Source organism: Lutra lutra, chromosome 5, assembly GCF_902655055.1.
Source record: "Lutra lutra chromosome 5, mLutLut1.2, whole genome shotgun sequence".
NCBI classification, from domain to species: domain Eukaryota; kingdom Metazoa; phylum Chordata; class Mammalia; order Carnivora; family Mustelidae; genus Lutra; species Lutra lutra.
Window position 1 is genome coordinate 148926370 of NC_062282.1, and position 20740 is coordinate 148947109.

Here is a 20740-nt window from a genome sequence, read left to right on the forward strand (position 1 = left end):
TCATTCTGTTTTGGTCCTCCCAGCTCTAAGTGTTTGCTTTTGGAAGTCAAAATAAGAAGATGCACTCATTATGGGTAAGCCACGTTGCAGTATCACTTAAGAATGTTTCAGAGAGGGGTGCCTGGGTGGCTCAGTGGGTTGAAGCCTCTGCCTTCGGCTCGGGTCATGATCCCAGGGTTCTGGGGTCAAGCCCCACATCGGGCTCTCTGGTCCATGGAGAGCCTGCTTCTTCCTCTCTCTCTGCCTGCCTCTCTGCCTACTTGTGATCTCTCTCTCTCTCTCTCTCTCTCTGTCAAATAAATAAATAAATAAATAAATGAAAGAATGTTTCAGAGAATCTCAGAAGCCCAGGATCACAAAACCCCGAATTACAACGGACCTCCCTGTAAACTATTAAGATTTTAGAATTCTAGGGTGCATTCTCCCGGTTTTGCCAAGGCAGTTGGGTGACTTACCTCTAAATGGTCTCACTCTTTCTAATTCTCATTCGCTCACTTTCTCCCTTTGGAATGACACCGTTCAAAGTCTTTGCAAATGTGAAAGGAAGACGAAGTCTTACTTCATTCTCCCTGCTCCTTTGGGGTCATGGGCATCTTTGTTTTGCTTGCACCATAGTTAAAATTGGTTTCTTCCATATTTGGTGTGAGCTTGCTAATGACTAACCTCACATTGACTTAACATAATTAATATTAAATTATTTAAGTGGTAAGTTCTATACGATGTTTTAAATTTAAAGGCACCCTAAATGGCGCCTTTAAATGGAAAGCACCCTAAACTGAAGGGCTTAAAAGTTCCAACGAATAGTCAACAATTGTCCCCCCCCCCAAAAAAAAAAAAATCAGAAAATACATATTAGTGTAAATTCTAAACTGGCAAATCCCAACCTTACTTCATTTTCGAAAAGCCTAGTTCTTTTAATTCACAACCCTTAATATTCCTTGGACTGAAGGCTACAGCAAACCAAACAACTCCAAAGATGACCCATGAATTTTATACAAGTATTCTGAAATTGTCAGTAATAGCCAAATTCAACAATAGAGTTCCTGGCTGCATTTAAACAAAACATTTCCTAATGAGACTGCTCACCAGGGCGGTGGCCTTTGCTCTTAAATGACATTTTTTTTTTAAAAAGGGCAATGTAATGATTGCAGCTAAAAAAAATCTACCAAACCACTACATACACAGAATTTGTATTCTAACCTTAGGGCGGACTTTTTTTTTTTTTTTCTTTAATGGCTGAAGGTAAAGAGTTTGGATTTTTCTCATGTCTCATTTACATATATTAGCTAGGAATATCACGAGCCTATTTTCTTCTTTCGCTACATTACAGAAGAAGATACATAGAGAGGGACACTATCTTCCATAATGACGCACCCAGGGGGATAGGCCAATCAAGCAAGAATTCCCGCTTACCCCACAGCTGAAGCCTAGTACCTAACTGGCCTTAAGGAAATTTGGAGAACTAGATCGACCTGAAGAAGAGAGGGGAACATCTTAAGGGCTTAACAAGTACAACCCAGCCTGTTTACGTGCTGGGCTGTTTTGTTTTGAACTTCTTGAAAGAACAGGTCAGGTGTTGTGGCAAGACTACAGCGTGTCTTCTGTAACCTCAAGCAAGGACACGAGGGTTTGGAAAAAGCTGCCTTGCGCTTCTGTAGGCGGGCTGTGCGCTTTGGGTCATTCATAAATAGCGGAGTCTAAGTTACCTGTATTTCCCTGGCGTGGTACACGATGATCAGCCCAAGCAAGATGATTGTGGAGAGACTGATAAGGCATTTCAGAGCTAAGGAATACAGCGACGCCTGCAACACAGTCAGACAGAAGCACTTTTAAGAAACTAGCACTCTGAACCACCTTCCAGGACCCCCCACCACCCCCAGCCCGTGAATATGAACTCCCAGGAGGAAGAGGATGGGGATGAGGGAAGCACCTGTCTTGGCTGTGGGATCCGTCAGATCACTTGGCCTCTAAGGGAAGTGAGGAGAGGAGGGCAGGTGGATGGCTAGGGAGAGGGTCCGCGCCATGACATATGCCAGCGCAGATCCTCGCTCTCGAAACCCAGAGGGAGTTATCCCTGAGTTTAAGCGCTCTGTGTTGAAAGGGGCCTCCTAAATCGCGAGCACCTGGAAAGCAACAGGGCTTGCTTTCCCCTACTGACTCCTGGAAACATTCATTTAAGGTGCCCGAAGTCGCTAGGGCACTCACTGCCTCCAGAACTTTGGCTGCGCGCAGAAAGGCTCTCTCTGTAGAGTTGCCTCGAGGATCAGGGCAGAGCGTCCGAGCCGTGCTCGCCGTCCCGGCGGGCACCTGCCACCGTCCCGAGGAGGCTCGGGGCTGGCGGGCAGGGATTTCCCACCAGGGCCCATCCCAACCACCCGGCGTCCGGCCCCCGCGGCCCCGGAAGGCTGGGCAAGCGGCTGCAGCGCCTACCTTGTCGTAGGCGCCCCACGACAGCTCGGTCTCGATGACCATGACCACGATGCCGAACATGCCGAAGATGAGCGCGTAGTCGCTGAGCCGCTTGCGCTTCTCGAACAGGGCGCGCCGGTGGCCCAGCTTGTAGCCGATGTTCTGGTTCTTCTTTTTGCTGGACTTGGTGCCACTGCTGCTGCCATGCCCGCTGCCGCCGCCGCCGCCTCCAGCGCTGCCGCTGCCGCCGGCTCCGTAGAGCGCCAGGTTATTGGAGTTGTTGTGCTCCGGCTTAGACACCACGATCTCCGGGGCTGAGGACGAAGCGGCGGCCGCGGCGGCGGCTGCAGACGGGGAGGACGCGCCGCCACCTCCTCCGACCGACGCGGGGGGCTGTAAGGGCTGCGCCTCCGAGTCCATCTCGTGCAGGTTCCGGCGGGACGCACTCAAGTTGCTGAGCGGCCGCATGACGCCCCCGTTGTACCTGCAGCTGCTCATGGCTATTTCGGTGAAGGGGTTGCTCTCGCGGCGCGCCTGGGGCTGGTGGTGCTGGTGGTGCGCCGGGTGCGGGTGGTGGTGGTGGTGCGAGAGCGGGGGCCCGGAGCCCAGGCTGCCGAGGCTGCCCGTGGGGCTGGCGGCGGGCTGCAGGCTGTGGCACTGGTGGTACTGGGAGGCGGACGCCGGCTGCTGCGTGTACTGCTGCCGGAGCGCACTGGCATGGCTGGACGGCGTCAGCTCGCTCACATTGAGCTGGCTGCCCCGGCGCGATGAGCAGCAGCAGCAGCACGACGAGCCCGACAGCGGCGAGGAGGTGCGGGTCCGGAAGGCGCCGCCGGGCGAGGAGGTGCGGAGCAGCAGGGACAGGTTATCCCCCGCCCCCGCCCCCGCCGCCGGGGCTCCGGAGGGGGCGCAGCTGTTGCACGGGAGGCATGGGCTGCTGCCGCCGCTGCCCGGCGGCTGGTGCGCGAGGTGCGGGTGGTGCTGAGGGTGCGGGAGGGACGCGAAGGGCGGGCACGGCTTGTCCTGGCTCTGTTGCTGCTGCTGGCAATGCAGGTGTGAGGAGCGCGGCGGCGGCGGCGGCTGCTCCGAGAAGAAGCCGCGCTGGAACTGCAATGGGGTTTCCATGTCAGGGCTGTTAAAGCTGCAGGGAGACCAGGCGGTGGTGCACCCTGCGCAATGCGTTATGGTCGGGAGCGGGGACTCCTGCTGCTGGTGCGAGGAAGGGCCCATGCCGGCTCCGGTAGAATCCAGGCGGCGAGTCCGATTGGTTGGGCGCACCAAAACAATGGGCATGACATCACCTGCGGGGACCGAGACCGAGTTTGCGGCGCGCGCGGCTTAGGGGAGCGTGTGTGAGAGAGAGGGATGGGGAGGAGGGAATCTGCAGGATGAGAACCCTGGGGGTGCGCAGGCCAGGGCGGGGTGAGGGCTGGGGGCCCCACCTGCTGATGGGGAGCGCCGGGGAGCACCACTGGGGATGGGGAGCCCCCAGACTGTGCAGCCGGGCTGCGGGGGGGGGGCGGCGAGAAAAAAGGGGCGTCCCTTCCTCCTCCCCCCCCCTCGCCGCCGCCCCCCTAGCTCGTGCCGGACGCGCAGTCTAGATCACCTGCGCCGGGCACTGCAGCACGTTGGCCACCCCAGCCGTGGGTCAGGCGCGGGGACAGTGCGGAACCCCTGCCACTTGTCCGCCCGCGTGCACGCCTCGTAGGGCTGCAGAACAGCGGCCCCCTCGCTGCACGCCCACCTCTCCCTGATCGTCCCGCGGAGAGTGGGCCGCCGGCTGCCCGCCAAAGAACTGCGGGGGCACCCGCTTTGGAAAGAAAAAGTTTGGCGGCTGGCTTCGCCAGTGCAGCAGGGCTTGGGGAGAACCCCGGGGCCTGAGCCCCGGTTTGGTCGCCGCGAGTTCAGAGCCAGCCCCGCGCCCCGATCTTCCCCAGTCGCTGGGCTCCGGCGCCCGGGAGTCGGGATTGGCTGCGCCGCGTTCCGGCCCAAGTGCGCCGCGGCGCGGAGAGGGTTAACCGCCTCGGCTCCCGGGCCGGGGGAGGATGGGGGCGGGGCCGGAGGTGGGGATCCCCACCGTCCGCGGGAGGAGCCCGCGCGGGCTTCCCGGGTCCCCCTGGCGGGGGCGGAGGGCTTTCCCAGCTACCGCCGGCTCACATTTGTGCCTTCGGCGGAACATGAGGGGCTGGCGCCCCCGGCCGTCGGGTCCCCCGGCTCGGGCGCTCAGGCCCTCTGGCCGCCCTAGTGGGTAGGTCCGCGGGCTTCTCCGGCGGTGGAGAGGCGGCTTGCTCGAGGATCTGGGGGCTGCTCAGCGACCGCCGGCCGCCAGCGCCTCCTCTGTTCCTCTTCCTCCTCCCCACCTGCAAAGCACAGACACAAAGCAAAGGCGGGTCACAGATGCGCAAACTCCGGGCATCTCCTCCGCCGAGCCCCGACTGCGGCGGGGGGTGGGAGAGGGGCCTTGTGCGGCCGAGTCGCACCGTTCGTTACAGAAATTAATAACAATGAAAACCCCGGCTGAGTGTCCACTCCCGGGCGGGTGCTGGAGTTTTGCTAGAGTCAGGTATAATTATTTACTTTCTAATAAACCAATAAAAATGGCAGTTTGTGGCTCACGAATTTCCCGCAATGTGCTCTTCTCTTAGGGGATATACCAACACAAAGCGGTAGGGGACCCTTTTCCGAGGATTGTTACTGCTCTATCTTGAGTGCTTCTCCTTTGTATTTCTTTGTACATGGAAATTCCAGACTCCCCGAAAAGGACAGGAAAGGAACTAGCCAGCTGAATATTTGTTTCCATTGTAAATCGTAATTTAAATGCATGATTTTTATGATCGGGATTATAGTGAATTAGACCAAGAAATTAGAGCGTAAACAGATCACCCTCATTAGGTAATTGGAATTCTCAGCTGGATCCAATTTCTTGATATTCTACTCGGCAGCTGCCCTAAAGTTGCTCACCAGGTACCTTGTCCTAGGACTGTGTGCACGCGTTTTCAATGCCATGGAGTGAATAATTCATTTTAGGATATCTTTTGGACATGGGTTAAACAATTTTAATTTTTTGTACGTGCAAGTAAAGAGATCCAAAAGGGGAAGGGGGTGGGGGGAAGGACAGGTTGCTATTTGGCCCACAGCTCTCCACATAAAGAGTACTGTCAGAAATTTTATTTTTCAATAGTCTCCGTCAGGAGTAGAATTTGAATAGCTACAAAGTGGAGCCTGTATTTTATGTTTATACTCTGTCCTGATTTTTGGCAATTCAACAAAACTTGCTTAGTTACGAAGCTCTTGGTAGCTGAGTAGCTAATGCAAGAATTGTGTGGGGCGCGTGGCCATTAAAAACGATTCTAATGAGCTGACTTTGAAATTAACAAAGAAAGCTTCCAAATTAAGTTAGTCACCTCTGGTGTGAAAATTCAATGCAAGCACAAAATCAATCATACTTTTTTTTTTCCACTTCATAGCACATTCTATAGGCTTCTGCTAGTCGCTCTATGCGGCTGCATCGAATGAAAAGTTTGATTCCTCCTTACGAATGAAATTCTTCAAGGGAGTGTAATCACAGGATATCAATACTTTCATAAATTTAGCTGAAAGATGACATAGATGCCTCCCCAAATATCACGATTGTTGCCAGCATCCAATTAGATAGAAGGTTCTAGAATGATTCAAACACTGTAAGTAATGGCTACATTCTATGTATCAAACTGACTTTCTCAAACAGCAAGTTTAAGGCTTCAAACAGAGGGTTGTGTAAACTAATTAAAAGGGACAAAAGGTTGTGTCATTTGGCCTATATATCTCTGTGCCTTGGTACGGGATTAGGTGCAGTGCCATTAATCATATAGGAAAAAAGGGTGTTTACTAAGATTTATGACCATGATGTACGGAGTTCCCATTGGTCACAAAGGGGACTCAGGGGGAGAATGGGACGGACAGAGTAAGAAAGAAATGAAGATAGGTCCCAGCCATGAGGAATTGTCAGAATACCTAAAATCAGTCCATAGTGCTTCTTCCCCGCCAATATTAAAACAACAACAACAACAACAAAAAAAGCCTCATGAAATAATAAAGTGAAACTCACTGTGACTGGAGAGAGAGAAGTCAATCAAATGTATATCATCGTTCTGTTTTAAGGAATCATCTGATCACACCCTCCATCGCCCCAAAATCACCTTGCTAATAAATGTCTGTTTGGAGAGTATGATAATCCTCTATCAGTATGATTATGAAAAACGGCAAGATACCCCCCAACAATGTCATGTTTCAATTTTCATCTGTGTTGTTTGGGGCATCCCACACTATTGGGTTACGACAGGGGCACTTTTAAGGAATTCTTGTTTTCACCATTCCTCTCTTCTTTATAAAATTAACAAATGAGGGGCGCCTGGGTGGCTCAGTGGGTTGAGCTGCTGCCTTCAGCTCAGGTCATGATCTCAGGGTCCTGCGATCGAGTGAGTCCCACATCGGGCTCTCTGCTCAGCAGGGAGCCTGCTTCCCTCTCTCTCTCTCCCTCTGCCTGCCTCTCTGTCTACTTGTGATCTCTCTCTGTCAAATAAATAAATAAATCTTTTTTAAAAATTAACAAATGAATCATAAACTTATATATAAACCTTTAAAATTCAGATACCGTTATTTTGCCCCTTTTTTCTATAAAGGATTATAGAGATACATGTGACCAAGCAGTCGGAGCAACAAAGACAGTGTTCTTCCACAGGGGTGGTGCTGTGTGCACAGGAGATAGTCATTTATACCTGGAAGACCAAGGAGGGAAAGAGAGAAGGAGGGAAGGAAGAAAGTTTGAAACAAAAGTCACAAAACAATGCCCTGTAACCTCTGACTAGAAGCTTTTGGAAAACATTTGCTTCTCTTTCTACCGTTAAGATATATAGCGCTGGAATTTCTCTAATTTAACACCAGAGGTCATACTCATCCACCAAATGCATTTTGAATCTCATCAATTAGTCGCCTCCCATTTCCAGCATCATTTTTGAAAAATCACCTGGGTTTTTTTTTTTTTTTCTAGACTAGAACACCCGGGTCCCCATATTTGTGGTATTTCAAGCTTGCACACATACAAAGAACACCCCCCCACCACCACATACACTTAACATTGGTCTTAGAAGATCCATTTTCCCAGACCACATAGGGTCTTGGAAAAAGCTGCAGGTTGTTTGCTCTCTGATCCCTTACTTAACTCAGATTTACATGACGCCATTGTTTATAATTCTCTTTTTCCTAGGAATTATTTGCGCTTTCTTTTTTTTAAAGATTTTATTTATTTATTTGACAGACAGATCACAAGTAGGCAGAGCAGCAGGCGCCGGCGGGGGGGAGGGGGGAGCAGGCTCCCTGCTGAGCAGAGAGGCCAATGCAGGGCTCCATCATCCCAGGACCCTGAGATCATGACCGGAGCAGAAGGCAGAGGCTTAACCCACTGAGCCACCCAGGCACCCTGCATGCTCTCTCTCTCTCTTCATTGTTCCTTCAAAAGCAGGACTCCCCTGAATTTGGATGTTTCTGGTCTATTTCCAGGGGTAGGCAGAGCAACTGAGTCAGGGACCCAAGGCATCTGTAACCCACACTGAGAAGTCTGGAGGGAACTTTGAGCTACAAAGTCAATGTTTTTCTGAGACTTTCTTTTTTTCTTTGCCCAAGTGAGAAAATAGTTGGGGGTTGCCAAACAGAGAGGTTGTGATAAGACACAGCCTCTCTGAACTTAGTTTACAAGTCGGTAAGTATAAATGCTCAATTGGGGTCATACCAAGAGTTATTCTCCTAGCACAGTAACAGGTCCACATTTCCCAAAACAGAACCATTAAAAGGCCATAAGAACAGTTCTTTTTAAACCACAGACTGTCCTAAATATGTAAGAGATAAACCACATTGGATCTGAAGAAAAGATTAGAATAATTTTTATATGTATTCTTTTTACTTCTGCATCATGATCAGAAAGTGTCAAGACCTAAATGAGCTTATTGGCGATGGCCTTGTTATTTTTTCTCCAGAATGCTATTATTCAGGGACTAATTACCATGTTAGAGCCTATTCATTGACTTTCCAAATTTTTTTCTACTCTCCTCTTCATCTCCAGCTAATTGGCATATCTGTCAAAGTCTCAGCAACTCCAGCCAAAAAAGAAAGAAAAAAAAATGAAGCACGTATACTAGTTTCGCTAGAATTGAACCATGTTACATAATTAAACATGAACACCAGGTTAAAATTACTGACTAGGGGGAGTCTTTTGAAAAGAATCTGCAATTTCATAAACCAATATCTTTGGCAGTTAGAACCACACATCCAAATCTAGAAAGTCATTTAAAAAAAAAAAAAAAAAACCTAAAGGCAGCCCATTCTAGTTCAGAAAGTTTCTGCATTATTTTATTTGCATTTGCTAAGGATCCTTATGGGAGATAGGAAAGTTTTCCTTATCCTCTCCATTTTACAGGTAAAGAGCTTAATGCAATCCAGGCAATCCAGTGCCCGGGCTACCCCAGGTCACACAGCTAGCAAGCAGCAAAGGGCAAGCCAGACTTCAAACACAGCCTTCTGAGACCACCTGCTGAATCTGTTTTGCAGACTTCTAGCATTTCTTCCACAGCCACAGAATAACCCAATCAATCTATCGGCTCAGACAGCCTGTCCTCCACCAGCAGTCCGGGAATGGACCGCAGGGGCTTGTCATTACCATTCACTTCGTTTCAATGGTCTTGGGGACATTTCCTCGCTGGCATAGTTGGGATTCTGTGATTCCTGACTGCTGGCCTCTTGTCGACTTCATTTGATCAACAGAATAATTTATAAGGATCCAGTACAAGTGTGGATACAATGGCAGGGCTGTAGGCACGCAGGTCCAAGGTGCCTAATTAAAAAGTATAAAAAGTAGGGCGATTCTGGGCTGCTCACAGAGTTTTCTGCCTACTTTGCAGTCTGGTCTGGCATTCCTTATTGTTGGCATCATCCGTCGAAGAAGCTGCAGGCCAGTGAAACGTATATATTGGCACTAACAGGCCCATTTTGTCTTTTTGTGAGATAAGGGGGATTCCCAAGCTCAAGCTGCCTGCCCTGTGGCTTGGAGGAATTTGTCAGCAGTCCTGCAGGGACCCGGCCACCTGTGTTCTCGCCGCTTCTCCCATTATGCCAAAGAGTGGGGAGAACCGTGTCACTAGACAAACCCCAAAGAGCCCCATAAGGAATTTTTCTAAAAGCTGTTTTTTTGTTCGTTTGTTTGTTTTTCCTAGTATCTCCCCTACGGGTGTTCCTGTCCGGATGAGCTTGACACCAGACCACACGGGACCACCAGAAATGTGATCAAACCAAAGAGGTCCAATATGGTGGGCACAGTGGGCCAAATTCACATTTTGCCTTCACTATACTACAGTGACAAACTAAACACTCCTCCCTAGGAGGCACCAAGACAGGAAACCCCCAACCACAAAGGGAAGAAAAAGGGATGGGGCTTAAGTTCCTGGAAATCTCCACCCCTTCCTGGGACCCTGGCTGATATCCAGTGTCCCCCCTCCACCCCCTCAGCCCACAGCCATATCATTTATACCCCCTTTGCCTCTCAGTGCCCTTGGAGCATGAGCTCCTCTCCTCCATTCTCTGGCCACTGGATAAATTACCTGCTTGCCATCAAAGACTGTTTTGTTCCTTGGCTATTTGGCCCTGAAAGGTACAGAGTAGGAAAGAAACTACAGGTTTGGTAACACCCAGAGAAAGGAAGCCAAGCTGTGTGCCACAGGAAGAGAGAAACCAAACATCTCACAGCCGGGGTAAAGAGTCAGCAAAAAGGGGCCAAAGATATGCAAAGCCATCCCTAAATGCGGAGGTCAAAGCTGCCCCTTGGTGATCCCAAAAGTTCCAGGGTTGCTCAGTGCTGAAACAAAATGAAGCTACAAAAGTTCTGGAAGGTTTATTTTCCCTCCGAAATCCAATTTATCTCCCCATCGTTATTTGGTCCTCTTTACAGTATTGGCGCTACCATGCCTTAGCTCTTTTTTTCCCTTTTCCTGTTAACCCATTCCGGTGTGTTATTTATCACACCATCTGTTTTCCTTTTGATTTTCTACCACTTGCCAAACAGCCTCAGGAAATCTATGTATCTCCCTTTGTCTATCTATATACTATTGCCTCCCTGCTCCCAACTATTTATAAATCCCCATTCCCTAAGTAATTGCCTTAGGGCAAGTAGAGTGTTGGTGTTCACTTACAGGAAAGGAAAGAACCCTAACTGGTTCTAAGTTCAATTAAACAGAACAGTGTCATCAGCAACCCAACACACTAAATACTAATAAATCTTCTTCAAGATTTCCACAGTTAGGGTGCCCCTGGGCTCAGTCAGTGAAGTGTCTGCCTTCCGCTAAGGTCAAGATCACAGGGTCCTGGGATCCAGCCCTGCATTGTGCTCAGCAGGAAGCCTGCTTCTCCAAATCCCTCTCTTTGCATATTCCTTCTTATCTAATACACCAGGTTCTTCTTAAAAATCACTTTTGTTCCATATTACTGCTGTTATATTTTATGGTTGTAAATTCGGTAGCACTTTTTCTCTACTATTTTAATTAGTATTGGAACAAGAATTATCTATATGATGCAACATGATACACATGATACAATGCATCAGAAAAACCATGACAGATACATACTAGACAAAGACAATGACAAAACTCACTATGTGACAGTGTTTTCCCCTCGGCCCTACTTAGGATGAGTCTTTCTCAAAAATGTTTTAATTAGTCAAAACTACTGGATACTTTCAAGTCCTCTTAACAAGAGTATTTCTAGCCTCATATAATTGAAAGTATCAAAATTAGGGAGGACTTTATTGCTTTGCTTCGGAGGTGAAGACATCATCAGGATTCTGGCAAATTTCCCTCAGCTACATTCCTGTCACTGTCCTCCTTCATTGACACTGGCTTAATCCCCAGGTTATTTTACTTTATGGTGGGGAAAATAGCTGTCATGCTTCTAGGCTTCAGAGCCAAACCCCCATCATTCAGAGAAGGCAGATCACCTTCTATCTCCCACTGCCAAACACATCCAGCGACACATTTCCTGACACATCTCTTAAGCCGGTTTAGTTCATCTACCCAGCTCTAAAGCACACTTAGAGAATGGTTGAAGAGAGGTACAATGGGAATGATGTACCAGAGGATGCTGATACAGAGATAGAAATTATTTAAAAGAAGCAAACTGAAGTTCCGGAGTTGAAAAGTACAATAACCAAAATAGAATTCACTTCTGAGGCTCAGGAGTACAGAAGTGGGCAGAAACAAAAATCACTGAACATGAGGACCTCGTAAGAAAACTACATATTGATAACATATGAGTATATATGTGAAAATGCCCAAAAAAAAGAACCAAACTGAATATGGCAATATATAAAAATTATTATATGCTGGGGCCCCTGGGTGGCTCAGTCAGTTAAGCATCTGGCTCTTGATTTCAGCTCTGATCATGACCTCAGGATCATGGGATAGAGCCCTTCTCTCCCTCTCTCTACCCCTCACCCCAACTCATGTGGGCACTCTTTCTCTAAAATAAATAAATATATATATATACATATATATGTATATATATGACTCAGTGGGGTTTACCACAAGAATATAAGGTTAGTTTAACATTTATAAATCAATTAGTGTGATTAAGGAGGGCACTTGTGATGAACACTGGGAGTTGTATGGAAGTGATGAATCATTATATTGTACACTTGAAACTAATATTACACTGTATGTTAACTAACTGGAATTTAAAAGAAAACCCTCGAAAGAATCAATTAATGTAATATAGCGTATCAGCAGAATAAAGGGCAAAACCTATATAATCACCTCAATAGACACAGAAAGACATTTGACAAAATCCAAAACACTTTCACAATAAACACAGTCAACAAACTACAACTAGAAGGGTATTTTCTCAATGCAACAAAAGACATCAATATAAAATTCACTGCTAATATCATATTTACTGGTGAAAAGGCCTAAATGCTTCCTAAGATCAGAAACAAGACAATATCTGTTCTTTCTGCTTCTATTAAATATTGTACTAGAAGTTCTAACCAGTGCAATTAGGCAAGAAAAAGAAAGAAAGGCATCCAGATGGAAAGGAAAAAGTAAAACTATATTCACAGATGCCAATTTTGTACATAGGAAATCTTAAGGAATCTACTACGATGTTATTAGAACTAACAAGCTCAGCAGATTTCTGATACTAAATTAACATTAAAAAATTAATTTTATTTTTCTACGCTAGCAATGAGCACTTTGAAAATGAAATTTTAAAACAACTCCATGTGCAATACAATAAAAATATTAAAAATGTATCAACAAAAATGTGATGCTTATACACAAACTAAAAAATATTGTTGAAAGAAATTCAAAGAGACCTCAATAAATTCAGGGACATTCCTTGTTCATGAATGAGAATATTTAATATAATTACTATGCCAATATGCCCCAAATCGATATACAGATTCTCTCAAATCCTTATCAGAATCCTAGATGATTTTTTGGAGAAGTTGACAAACTGATGCTAAAATTCATATGGAAATGCAAGTAGCCCAGAATAGTCAAACAATCTTGAAAAAGAACAACCAAGTTTTAGGACTCACACTTGTTGAACAAAAACTTATCACAAAGGTACTGTGATCGAGATAGCGTGTCATGGAATAAGGATAGACATATACATCAGTGGAACAGAACTGAGAATCCAGAAACCTCCCTTTACCTTTATGGTCAACTGACTTTTGGTGAAGGTGTCAAGACAGTTCAATGGGGGTGGGATGGACTTTTCAACAAATGGACAGGATGTGGTAAAATTTGAAACCTCATATATTATTGATGGGAACGTAAAATGGTTCAGCTTCTCTGGAAAACAGTTTGGCAGTTCCTCAAAATATGAAATGTAAAGTTACTTTTCTAACCAGCAATTCTACTCCTAAGTAGATGCCCAAGAAAAATGCAAATACACATCTACAGGAAAAAAAAAAAATGTGTCCGTGGATGTTTAATAGAAGGATGATTTATAATAACAGCCTAGGGCTGGAAAGAATGCAAATGCCCATCGAGGCTGAGTGTATAAAGAAAGTGGGGTATGCTCTTACAATGCAATATTATTCATCAGTAAAAAGGGATAAAGTTCTGATGCTTTGCTACGACACGAAGGAGCCTTGAAAATGTGTAAAGGAAATTGCATTTTCAAGGCTCCTTCGTGTCGTAGCAAAGCATCAGAACTTCTATTTCATAGAAGACCACACGTATGACTCCATCTATAGGAAACATCCAGAAGAGGCAAAGCTATAAACAAAAGGAGTCTTGAAAATGTGTAAAGGAAAGCCAGTCATAAAAGACCACACGTATGACTCCATCTAGAGGAAACATCCAGAAGAGGCAAAGCTATAAACAAAACATTACATTAGTGGTTATCCCAGGCACTAAATGGAGAGTCACTCTTAATACGTACACTGTTTCTTTTGGGTGACAAAGATATTGAAAATGGGAAGATGATGGTCATTTAACTCCATGAATACACTGTCATTGATTAGACACTTTAAGTAGTTAAATGATATGGTATGTGAATTGTGTATCCAAAAGTTAAAAACAGATGCAAGAACTCTCCCAGCATAACTGGGTATGGAAGTAAAAGGAAAGGTATCAATGAAACAAAAGAATCTATTTAAAATGAACACTGGTGAAGCAACGATTGATTTATCAGATTCACGAAAAGCAGGAATAGGTTTTACTCTGTGGCACAAGGGACTGTCAATCCGTGCATTTGAAGGCATTTGAGATTCAAGACTTTTTTCCTTGTGAGTCTCTCCCTGGCTGGGTTACATCCTAAGAGTCTCATGGTTCAAGGAATATCCTAAGAAGAATTACAATTAAAAAAAAAAAAAAAAAGAAAGGAATTTCAATAGAAGGAGCTGTGTGGCACTTTTAATTATGGAATGTACATTTCTCGTCCTGACATCTAAGAAACAGAGCAGGTATATTTTGTACTGAATTCCACAGTTTAAAAAAAAATTGCTATACTTTGAATGATCCTAACTGATGAAGGAATTGAAATTAATGCATTGTCCAAAGATGACTGGCAGTCCTTCCTGGCAGTCATTAATTAATTTTCCGTGTGATGTCTTAGCTCTATTGCCCTTAAGCCTAAAATACAGTGAGGCTGAAACCTTTTGTAAGAGGTCGTCAGGGGCTGTTTTGGAAGTATAGGCTCTCGGGCTGGAGGGTTGGAAGCCCAAGTATGCTCCACACGCGGTCTGCAGCCTGTGGCTCAGCTGATTGAAGCCTACATCTTAAAGGACTCAGCAGTCAAGAAAACAGAGCTGGAGCCAGGCTCCAGGAGGTGGCAGGGGTCTCATTTGGTATTGACGAGTGACCGGAGCTCCAGGATGAGACTCACTTCAGCACTCACTTCAAAAAGACAGAAACCCTCTTCTGAAAGCCAAGACAATCCTGCAAAGCTGTCTTGTGACTTGTCTGGGGACACTCAGAGGTGGGTATGAGAGCAGACGAGTGTAAAATCCCCGACCGATTCCTGATCTTCTGGAAATGCTAATTTGCTCATGGAGTTTCTTGTGTTTTTAGCCAAGATAAAAGTCATGGTTTTGCTTATTGAGTGGATATTTTGCTAAGAGAAACAAAACAAAACAAAATGAAAAAAAAAAACCTTAAAAAAAAGAAAACTTTTTTAGTGGCGCCATAGACCATGGGGAAAAAAGATGTAGGAAAGAGGACACTCTGTTCTCGAAAATAAATTACATGAAGTGGATCAAACCATTGAAATAAGATTAATCAAAAAAGATTTTTCTTGGTTATTAACAAAAAGAATTCCAAGATAAAGGACTCTTGCATTTCCTGTTGCGGATTTGAGGATTTTGCTTATCCCAAGATCAGGGCTTTGGAGGACACTAGAGAAAAAGCAGTCTTAAAACGAGCCTTACTTGGGGTGCCTGGGTGGCCCAGTGGGTAAAGCCTCTACGTTCAGCTTGGTTCCTGATCTCAGGATCCTGGGATCGAGTCCTGCATCGGGCTCTCTGCTCAGCAGGCAGCCTGCTTCCTCCTCTCTCTGCCTGCCTTTCTGCCTACTTGTGATCTCTGTCAAATAAATAAATGAAATCTTTAAAAAAAAAAGTTTTTAAAAAATATCTTTTTATTTTATTTTATTTTTTTAGTAATCTCTACACCCAACGTGGGGCTTGAAGTCATGATCCTGTGATTTAGAGTCATAAGCTCTTCTGACTGAGCTAGGTAGGGAGGCCCCTTGTCCCTTTAAGAAGCACCAGAGAAAATATTGTAGGTTTCTAGATCTCAGGCTGACGGCCCTTAGGAGACACTTATGATCTCTTTTCTTCTGTTTTCTTTTCTTCTTCTCCACCCTCCTTCCCCCTTTTTTATTCCTCAGAGGACAATGTGGATTCTCCTAGGAAGCAGCCTATATCCTTCCAGGTGTAAAGACGATCTTGGTTTCACAGTCAACAGGAGGGTTAAAGGAAAGAGAAGGATCAAATATTTCTGATAACGAACTAGAAGGACCCCAATTATCAGCAGACTGAAACAGGAAATAGGCAAGAAGAAGAAACATTAGTTCATGAAGAATACAGCAACGCCTAAGACACAGGTTACATCCTCAAGAAGCTCAAAGGACTAGACCCTTGTTTCTTTCTCATTCATTTTTTTTTAAACTAGGAAAACTGACTCAAAGATGTGAAGATGACCTTCTAAGCCTTCTTCATGTAGCTAACACAACTAAGCCTTAAAAAAACACATCTCACTAAATGTAAGAAATGAAACTACAGAAATACAGAAGATTATAAAGGAGATCAAGTTTTATAATCTCAAGATACAGTTTCCCTGAGCAAATAACTAAATAGCCATGAAGGAAAAGCATTATGAAACATCCATAGGAACCAAAATCAAAAGCACAAGTGCTGTATTTAATAGACAGAGGATTAATATCAAGAACATTTTGGGGGGTGCCTGGGTAGCTTAGTCCATTAAGCAGCCAAGCCTTTTTTTTTTAAAGATTTTATTTTTTATTTGACAAACAGAGATCACAAGTAGGCAGAGAGGCAGGCAGAGGGCAGGGTGGGGGGAAGCAGGCTCTCCACTGAGCAGAGAGCCAGATGCAGGGCTTGATCCCAGGACCCTGAGACCATGACCTGAGTCGAAGGCAGAGGCTTAACCCACTGAGCCACCCAGGCACCCCAAGCAGCCAAGTCTTAATTTCAGCTCAGGTCAATCTCAGCAAGATCGAGCCCCGTATCATCTGGGTGCTGATTGTAGAGCCTGCTTGAGAGTGTCTCCCTCTTTGTCTCTCGGCCCCTCCCACTCCTCTAAAAAAAATTGCTTTTAAAGATCTAAGAAATTAGAGAAAATGAAAGATAACATAAGTAATAATCATATTATTACTTAAATAAATAAGATAAAATGAAAAAACCAAACCAGATAGGGAAATAATAAAAAGGTATGAGTAAGCAACTCTAAGATAAATGGTCAGAGAAAGAAAAACTTCTGAATAATCAAACCAATGTAAATTGAAACAATTTTTTTTCTATTACACTGAGTGATAATTATATATAATGCGCTGGTAAAGATTCAAGAAACCAGCTTTCTCATACACCATCACATAGGAGTATAAATTGGAAAAGTCTATGTGCTTTTGGGGGGAGAGGGGATTGTTTTATTTTGCTTTGTTTTTTTAACCAAAAAACAGACTCTTAGATCTAGAGAACAAACAGATGGCTACAAGAGGGGAGGCTGCTTGGGGGCCGGGTGAAATCGTGATGGATGGGGATTAAGGAGCACACTTAGCATGATGAACCCTAAGTAATGTACAGAATTGTTAAATCACTGTATTGTACACCAGAAACTCATACAACATCGTACGGTAACTATACTGGAATTTTTTTTAAAATAAGCAAAATAAATAAAAAATACCCCCCCAAAGAAAGATTGGGTGGATTAAAACAGAAGTTTTTGTTATCTTAGTTTCTGTTAGAAATTCAGGTGCAGCTTGGCTAGTTGGTTCCGGCTCTGAGTTTCTTATGAGGTTGAAGCTGGCTTCATAAAGGTGAGGATCAAGGGGCACCTGGGTGGCTCAGTTGGTTAAGGGGCTTCCTTCAGCTCAGGTCATGATCCCAGGGTCCTAGGATCAAGTCCCACATGAGGCTCCCTGCTCAGTGGGAACCTGCTTCTCCCTCTGCTTCTAACCGCAGCTCCCCATGCTTGTTTGCTCATCTTCTCCCTCTGTCTCTCTCACTGTCAAATATATAAAATCTTTAAAAAAAAAAAAAAGAACAAATGAAAAGGATGAAGCTCAACATGGTCACTCATATGGTTGACAAGTTGGTGCTGGCTACCAACCGTCCTCAGTTCTTCACCACACGGGTCGTCATGACACTGTGGCTGGCTTTCTAAGAGCCAATGACTCAAGAGAGAGCGAGTGTCTTTTATGACCTAGCTTCAGGGTTTCACACCATCATTTCCACTATGTCCAGCGGTTGCAAGGGCCAGCCCTATTCAGCGTGGGAGTGGACTACCAAGATCATAAAGAGGGGACAAGGAATAGTGAGGCCATCTTGGAGGCTGGCTGACACAGTCCACCCTGCAGTCCCTAATAGTTCATCTCCCTCCCCCATCCAAAATACACTCACCATCTCCCAATGTCCCCAATTCCTCACCATTAAAGCATCATCACAAAATTTAGAGTCTCGCTGTTTAATGAGATGAGGCACTTAGATCCAGTTCACCTTGATGTGAAAACCTGAGAATGAGATATACAAGTTGTCTGTCCCCCTCATCCCCAAAATACAAGCATGGGGCATTATAACATAGGTAAGGATAGTGTTATCAACACTCCCACCCAAAAAAGGGGGAAATGGGGGCAGAGGGGTGGGAATCACTGCTACACAGAAAATCTGACATCAGTAGAGAATATGCTGATAGAAGGTTGATTGGGATTTGAGGTCCAGGAAAGATTCTTCAGGAATCTTGGCTCTACTCTCTAGGCTCTTGGTTCTATTTTCTGAGTGATGCTGCCCTGTCCATGTATGGTGGCCCAATATCACAGCTGAGCAGTTTTCACAGCTTGTGTCTTCCCTGTCTGAGTTCAGGATTCAAAGGCCTCTTCTCATGTTATGCTCTCTCAACCCTTACCATTTCAAGCTGGCAGCATTTCTGCCAATACTATTCCCTGAAAAACTGTGTGGGGCTCCACAGAAACTTACTAGAGTTTAGGTCCATTAGACAAGAGCCACACCCACAAGTCTTTGTGATAAATCCTGTCATCTGCTTGGCTATTGTTGGAGCCACTGAGAATAAGACCTTAACATTCTTAGAGGGTCACTGGTTGGCTGAACATTTCTGAGGCACCCCCTTGGATCTTTCTGTGCTCTAATAAAGAATTTTGGGACTGCTTAGCTCAGTTGGTTAAGCATCTGCCTTTGGTTCAGTTCATGATCCTCAGGGTCCTGGGATCAAGCCCCTCATTGGGCTCCCCGCTCAGCAGGAATCTGCTTCTCCCTCTCTCTCTGCCCCTCAGCCTGCTCGTGCTCTCTCTCTCTCTCTCTCAAATAAATAAATATATCTGAAAAAAAAAAGAGTTTTGCAGTCACCCCTCTAACTTCAACTTTATATTACAGTTTCCCCACATGGCCCAGAATTGATCTTGCCTACAGTTTACCTCTTAAATTCTAGCATCATTTGCCACCTTGAAAGGCTGTGAATTTTCCAAACCAACAACCCGTGGATCTCTTTTATCTGACAGTCCTAACTTCGTCTTCTCCCTCTACTCCTGTGCTTTATGATAAGCAGCAAGCAGCAGCCAGCCTTCAGTGTCCTGCCTGGAATTCTCCTTAGCAAGATTACTCAATTCATGAGATATATTTGATAGTTTCCATATTACCCCAGGTGACAACGTTGCTAAGCTTTCTGCAGCCCTGTTTCCTCCAGAGCCCAATAAGGTTTTTTGCATTTTCCTTTTTAGTCTTGGCTGGCAGCCTCACGGCACATCATTAGGTCTCTGCTAAGAGTTTCTTGTCAAGGTCCAAAACTCCCGCTTCTTCCCACTGCCTGGTTCCAAAGCTTCATCTGCATCTTAAATTTTTGTTATGGTAGCACCTTACTTCCAGGCACTAAAAACTATTTCTCTGTTGCTGTGTAAAAAATGCCATGACAACTCAAAGCAATAAATGCTTATTTCACATGGCGTCTGTTGGTCCACAATCCAGGAGTCAATTCCCGGAGTGGCTCTAGCGTAGGCTTCCTCACGAGGTGTCAGCCATGTTGACTAGGAATGCAATAATGTGAAGGACTGAAGACCACCTTCCAAGATGGCTGACTCACATGACTGCAAGCTGGTGTTGGCTGTTGGCAAAAGACTTGAGTTCCTTGCCATGGGGACCACCCACTGGGCTGCTCCAATGTCCTCAGGGATGTGGTGATTGGTTTCCCCTCCCACATGCCGCAGGCATCAAGCACGTGCTTTGATGACACTGTACAAGCGACTGACCTCTCTAGTCCACCCTTGATGTGGCGATTTCCTGACAGAGAAGCCATAGGTCCTAAGAGCATGAGGTTCCCATTGCTTCTGTAAGGATAGTCCTCTTCTTGCGCCAGTGCCACCCAATAACCCTGCTTTGTTTGTTTGAGGAAGGACTGCTTCCATGTCTGTGAGCCCAGACACTGAGAGAATATGAAGAAGCCCTATTTCTTCAGACACAGGTTTCTCCACAGGGGATCATTCTCTACCCTATTCCAGTACCTGTTCACCGGGAAAGCATGGAGCAAGCTGACTGCATCAGGGAAGGAGATTTTCAGCATTGGCACATCAGGCAGTTGGCACTCCATATCGCAGGGCCTGAGCCTACATCCAACCTCCTTGCTCTGAAAACCAATTTGGTAATGCCCACCAGAATGTTAAATAAACAATTTTTCACAAGTCCGCTAATAGAAATCTATTAAAAAGATTTGGATGGGTATGTCTGGGTGGCTCAGTCATTAACCATCTGCCTTCAGCTCAGGTCATGATCCCAGGGTCCTGGGATCAAGCCCCACATGAGGCTCCTTGCTCAGCGGGAAGCCTGCTTCTCCCTCTCCTGCTCCCTCTGCTTGTGTTCCCTCTCTGGCTGTGTCTCTCTCTGTCAAATAAATAAATAAAATCTTAAAAAATAAATAAATAAAAAGGTTTGCATGTATGTACAAAGATATATGTACATCAGTGTTCCCTGTAGCGTGATATATTGTAGGGAAGAAAAACCCATCAAACAGTAGCCTACAAATTTTTTAAAAGGATGAAGAAGACTTCTTTGTAAAGAAAGGGGGTG

The 20740-nt window shown here is 45.4% G+C and overlaps 1 protein-coding gene across 3 annotated transcripts in view; it reads right to left on the reverse strand.

Moving 5' to 3' along the window:
• The window catches only part of KCNN2 (potassium calcium-activated channel subfamily N member 2), a 498316-nt gene that overhangs the window by 145977 nt on the left and 331599 nt on the right, over positions 1-20740 (reverse strand). For 2 of the 3 annotated variants that reach the window (XM_047730739.1, XM_047730738.1), the window contains 3 exons: positions 4567-4769; positions 2431-3710; positions 1707-1802 (listed from right to left, as the gene is read on the reverse strand). In XM_047730739.1, the coding sequence (XP_047586695.1) occupies positions 1707-1802; positions 2431-3710; positions 4567-4588 (1398 nt within the window). In that variant the 5' untranslated portion in view covers positions 4589-4769. Of the gene's footprint in view, positions 1-1706; positions 1803-2430; positions 3711-4015; positions 4341-4566; positions 4770-20740 lie in introns of those variants that run through there. The other variant, XM_047730740.1, reaches the window with a different exon arrangement.